Source organism: Pollicipes pollicipes, unplaced genomic scaffold, assembly GCF_011947565.3.
Source record: "Pollicipes pollicipes isolate AB1234 unplaced genomic scaffold, Ppol_2.1 Scaffold_7261;HRSCAF=8764_pilon_pilon_pilon, whole genome shotgun sequence".
Lineage (NCBI taxonomy): Eukaryota > Metazoa > Arthropoda > Thecostraca > Pollicipedomorpha > Pollicipedidae > Pollicipes > Pollicipes pollicipes.
Window position 1 is genome coordinate 49895427 of NW_023597054.1, and position 6000 is coordinate 49901426.

Here is a 6000-nt window from a genome sequence, read left to right on the forward strand (position 1 = left end):
ATGAACGGCTTAAGTACGTCGCCTTTCTATGAACCCATTTGCTGCAATGCGTAAAATGCTCGCAAAAAGTACGCATATTGCCGCGAAGACAAATCAGTGGTCGTGGCGGAAACCCAGCTTCGGTAGAACGCTGATGTTAAACTGACCGCTTACTGATGTTGGGAAACATAAGGAGGTAGGTTCGCCCAGGTTTGCCTTTCAGATTAAGTGTTCGCATATTGCCTGACAGAGGACCATTTGACCGTAGGCTTGAAAGTGTCAGCCTAGTTGCAGAGCGGACGGCAGTCGTGCGGCCGCATGGCACGGTAAAGGTCCTTTCGTGCTAGTTGCATAACGGGCCGAGGCGAAATGGATCCGTTGAACATGGCTTAAAATGATGGGATGGTGTTGTCGGAGTGGTAGCGATAAATCATGCCCAGCACAGAAAAAAATGACTAAAGAAAAATAAGTCCCAGCAAAATTTCCGTTTTCCATTGTAGTCGAACTGGGCCTATAATCCGACCTAACGACGCTACGCCTCCTTACCTCAAACCAAACATGTCAACCGAATCGTTTTTCATCAGAATTCATAGCAAAACAAATCGGAACTCATCTTCAAATGAACCAATGCAAGAGTCGCAACTCACCATAAGTAGAGCATCAAAGGTCCTTGGGCGTGAAAGTCTCCACGAGACCGGGGAATCAGTGGCGTTAATGCCATGTTTGGTATGTAGTAAGAAAAAACGTCTGGGGTCACGTTTGAGGGGCAAAACAAACCACAATCATCAAATACATTATGGCTTACAGTCCCATGTCAAAAGCTCCCTCTCATTTGAGGAAAAAAGAGTTTGCGGAGTCGGGTTAATGTCCCATGTTGAATGCGCCCTCCATGTCGACGCCATTTCCAGGGAGGATAAAAAAGATGGTCTTTATGTGATGGCCAACTTTTTCCTTCACTTTTGTGATATGCCAGCCAATGGTATTTGGTGGGAGTGTGGGCAAGCCAGCATTGGGGCTCATCTCAACGTTGGGGGGGGGGAGGTGGGACATGGTCCTCACAAAAGATTACAAATCGATGTCTGTTGCTGTTCTAGTTATTGAATGAGTATTAGATGAGTGTTGTCCTGCGCTTATGATTTGGGTGCGGCTGGAAGTGCCTAATGACATGTATAGGTATGTTGCACATAACCTGAACTCTGAAAATGTGAGTTAATGTGCTCATACCTTTACCCTAATAAAACCAGAAAAGCTTTTGGTTTCTACCCTGTGGTGATGCCTGTGAATTATTCGCCAAAATGATTGTGAAATGATTTATAACATGATGAGCCTCGTTTGTTATCATATTTATGCAACATTGCTTTCCTGACAGGCATCAAACAATTTTGTATTCGGTGGAAAGCAGCAAATTCATTAAATTCAAGACACTCAGGTGAACCAAATTTGTTGTTAAAATCTCAAAAAGCCCTTAATGCGGGAACGAATTGACACGGATTCACTTGATATATTTTTTGGAGGAGGACCGGATCGGATTGGTTGGAAATGTGCGAAAAAAGCGGATGGACGGATTGGGTTTGGACTAACCGGGCTAGACTGGACGGGATCCTGAAAATTCGGGGCGTGGAGCACAAGTATTTAGAAGCAATCTGTCTGGACTGGACGGGATCCTGAAAATGCGATGCGTGGAGCACAAGTATTTAGAAGCAATCTGTCTGGACCGGACGGGATCCTGAAAATTCGGTGCGTGGAACATATTTATTTAGAAGTAATCTGTCGCTTTACTTGGTCATACAGCAAAACTGCAATTTTTTTACATATGCTGTACGCAAGTTCACGCTGTGAGTGTACACCAATACCAAACATTTAGTTTGGCCTGACTGGGACGGTCTGTTGTGATCTTCTCACATTTTTGCAATTCTGTCACCAAATAGGTCGCAAAAATGCTCATTTTTTTCACCAATCACGTCCGGTACATCGGAAACTTTTCCACCCCTGGTAATGCTACCCGTGACCTCTGTCATATATCACCTCCCGTCATCGGCTGCGATATATTGTTCGTGACCACAGCACATATCACTGGCCGTCATCAGCTGTGATATGTTACTCCTGACAAGCGTCACGTACGATCTCCCTTCACCAGCCGCGATGGCTGTCATTGGTCAGAGGCGGACTTGAGCTGACTGCATGATAAGGTCATAAACATCTGGGTCGAACAGCTGTCCGGCTTCTCTGTGCGAAAGACTGCAGCCAGCATTGCACTGGTACGATAAATGGGTAGCCCGTCCCCCGTCCCGGGTTCTGTGTCTGTGGCGTCCCGTCGAAATGTCTTTCCGTGTCTGACGTTTGCGTTTCCGTTGCAGTCCGATCTTATGGATAGTGCAGTACAACATGGTGGACTACACAGACAGCACGAAAGTGCCCGTCTGTACCACGATGGCGCACACTACGCTGAACAAGCTGTACTACATCTCGAAGGACGTGACGTTCTTCTTCCTGCCGGTGCTGGTGCTGCTGGTGCTCTACTCGGTCATCACGCTGCACCTGATACGAGAGCCGCGCACAGAGAAGTCCAACTTCCGCATCTCGCGCAGTCACGACCCGCGCAACGGCGCAGAAACCAGCAACTACCGCGCACGCAAGCAGGTCGTCTTTATGCTGATCGCCGTCATTGTCTGCTTCTTCTTATGCATGCTGCCGTCCTGTGTGTTCCGGCTTTTCATCATCATCTCTCCTGACGAGCAGATTCTAGGCCTCGGCTGGGAGCTGTACCACAACATCAACTTCTTCTGCCGCATCATGACCTACATCAACTGCTCCATGAACCCCATCCTGTACAATGTGATGTCATCCAAGTTCCGCGAGGCGTTCCTGAAGGTGCTGGGCGTGCCGCCGGCCGGCCGCCACCTCAGCCGCCAAAGCACGTTCAACACGGCTTCCTCCACCACCAGCTCTCGGCTGAACAGCGTGCTGCGAGCCGAGGCGGCTGGTTCACCAGGCGGCCCTGCCGCGAGTCGCTACGGCCGCCAGAGCAGCTGCGCTTCGGTGCTGGGCAGGGGCGCGCGCGCGCACGAGGCGGCCACCGCGCTCGGCTCGTGGCCTCTGGAGCGGGTGCACAGCCTGGACCGCACCACGAACGTCATCCGCGAGGGCGGCACCAACGGGCGGGCCGACTGCGTGTGAGGTGCAGGCCGGTGGCCGACGGCGGCTCTCGAGCGCGGGGTCGGCGCTGGCGGGCTGCGGGAGTCCATGGACAGGCTGCGGGAGTCCGCGGGCGGGTTGCGAGAGTCCGCGGGCGAGCTGCGAGAGTCCGCAGAAGGCGGGCACGCGGTGTGTCTCGCGAACTCTCTGTCTCTTTGGGGATGAATCTGACGGCTGCGTTGGCGCCGGCCAAGCTTGCTCGGTGAGAGCGCGTCCGCAGCGCGTCACATCTCGGAAAAATAGGGTGGTGACGGCAGCCTCCAGCACCCTCTCGGCGCACAGAACTAGCCTCTGTTGGAGGTTGACGTAACTAGTCTGACGCACAGTGGCGGCGTCATCGCGTGGTCCCGCGCCTGGTCGGGCCGGGTGTGGTGAGGCCTGGTCTGCTCTGGTGGGCTCTCACTGGTGGACGCTGGTGCTCCTCTGGTCTCAGGTGATGTGTACCGCATGCAGTGCAGTCGCCGCAGTAGCAGGTCGGACTTCGTGTGGACAGCAGCACTTGTGACGGCGGGTCTCTCCGGCAGCTGCGCCTCTCCAGCGCCGCCACTCCGCTGCAGGGTCGTAGAACTCGCAGGTCTTGATGATCTCTCCCGACGACCTCCACCTTGTAGCTTGCACGCCCCGTAACCGCATTAGCGGTACCCGAGCGCCGTACTTACCATTAATAAGTACCACCAGGGGTAGCGTTTTGTATAATTTTTTGCCCTCATCTCCCAATGCTGAGTAGAGCCTGTTCAATGCTGTTCTGAGTCCCTTATGTATATGAGCAAAAAATGAAATAAAATACTGAACCAATTAAATTCATTAAGTGTCTGAACTGCTAATACACTTGGATTAAAGGCATCACTATCTACATCATCATCGACATATATAACCGTTATCACTGTCCTGCCGGCTTCAAATGGGAAGTAATTCCTCGGCATCAGCACAGTTTTGAAAGCGAACCCTTAAACAAAAGCTTTCTTTGACATGATATACGCAAATCAAAGTGGCCGAAATCCAAGCAGAAATCAAAATTTGAGAGCAGGATAGGTAAACTTTATTGGTTCAGCTCCTCGGCCGATTTTAAAAAGTGATGCCCCTGAGTACCACCTCTAATTAGCACCGCCACTAATGATAATAATTGGCTACTCGAAATGCAATGGGGCTGAGGGTTCCAAGAACGTTGTCCATGGCAGTTCATTGTGTCACACAGGCGTGAAAAACTTAATAACCTGGTGGCATTCCAACTCATGTCAAATAATCTTTTCATGCGATCTTTTACGCACGCTTGAGTACGGATTTTGCGCTGTTGTTCGGCGCATTTTAATGACATCCTTTGGTTTCGCTCTGTAGGCTTACATCCATTACGGGAACTCCTTGCTGAGGTTGTCGGATGCTCTCCAGGGGATATTTCGTTTACGGAGTGCTCGATCATCTCGGTCTTCTACAAACGTTTCATTCGTTGTCCCTCGTTGGCATGAACACGTCACTGTGTCACCATCACGTGTATGTAGTCTTATCACTAGCGAAGTTGGCCGAGCATCGTCCATCTTGTGTCTATGGTTCCTAGTTGTGCACTGCGTGGGCATCATAACATGTGTCGCGTACCCGTACATAGATATTAGCCCGGTTCGCAGGCGATGTGTATTGTTGAGAAAACAGCTGATGTTATCTGACATGGATGAAAAAGTGTATATATATATATATATATATATATATATATATACATTCCATTATATCTACACACAACAAACCACAGCACGCCCGCACCCCTTGCCCCATTCTGATGTGAGAGGTCAAAGCGTGTCATCTTTATGAAGGTGTCCTTTGAGGCGTTCATCGTGACTATGTCGTAGGTCAACATCTGTATAACTTCTTGCTCATGATAATGTTAATGGCACTTCGTTGCTCGCCCTATTGTTGTTTGTCGTACGTTCGCTCGCAGCTTTGTTAATGTTCCTGCGCATGGTAGTCATAAGGAATGTAGATTCGTATCACGTGGGCACGCTGTTCCATGTGAATCCCTGACAGGAAAAAGTGGCGACGGCCAAACCAGTTACCTGTCACCGATGTCATCGACGGCCCTGTCAATCATGCGACCTGGGTGGCGCGGCAAAACATGGCTCTGTTCTGTAGCTGGCTGATGGAGGCCACATGCACCTTCAGCCTGGCATCTTCATACGAACGCCGTCACATCTCGTTTGCTGGTATGCAGCGATAGTGATGATTTAAGGGGACAGCTGGTTTGCTGCGCGAAACAACACCAGTCGAGACTCAGTAGCGTCTGGTAGGGTGATCCTTGCCCGACGCGGATCACAGCATAAGGACGTGGCATGTCCTCTGTCTTGGTACACATCTACTTGGCACACATCCATGAAGTGGTTTTGGGCAGCGCGCAGCCGACATAACACTGCGCAGTAAAGGCGTCAAACGTGTTCATGAATGGCTCGAAGCACTTTTTGAGCAAATTGATAGCATGTCGTTTGTACCTGGTTGGCGCAGATGTGCCGCCGCAGGATGAGGCTCTGGCGTTATCTCCATCCATAACAGAATGTCGAGAGCGTTGTCGCATCCCAGGGTGAGGAACGCTCAGCCCTGGCGATGGACAGCACCTGAGTTGAAAACACTCTTAGCAACACTTTATGCAGCGCAACAGTCCAAGAATTGACAATGCAAGTTTGGAATTCGTATGCTGATGATATACGACATTCAGCAAACCAGGAGGTACTGGTAAACGACGTCATAAAATAAACAATGATTACATCGCCAGAGCTCATGTATGAGAGATCTAGACCCACAATGCTGAAGTACCAGGAGCACAACGCGTTTCTTGCCCATGATAAG

At 50.4% G+C, this 6000-nt stretch overlaps 1 protein-coding gene across 1 annotated transcript in view; it reads left to right on the plus strand.

Moving 5' to 3' along the window:
- Nucleotides 1-3322, plus strand: part of LOC119111575 (growth hormone secretagogue receptor type 1) — a 66251-nt gene extending 62929 nt beyond the window's left edge. The window contains exon 3 of the mRNA XM_037235385.1: nt 2337-3322. Within this exon, the coding sequence (XP_037091280.1) occupies nt 2337-3156 (820 nt within the window). The 3' untranslated portion in view covers nt 3157-3322. The remainder of the gene's footprint in view (nt 1-2336) is intronic.
- Nucleotides 3323-6000: the final 2678 nt, after the last annotated feature.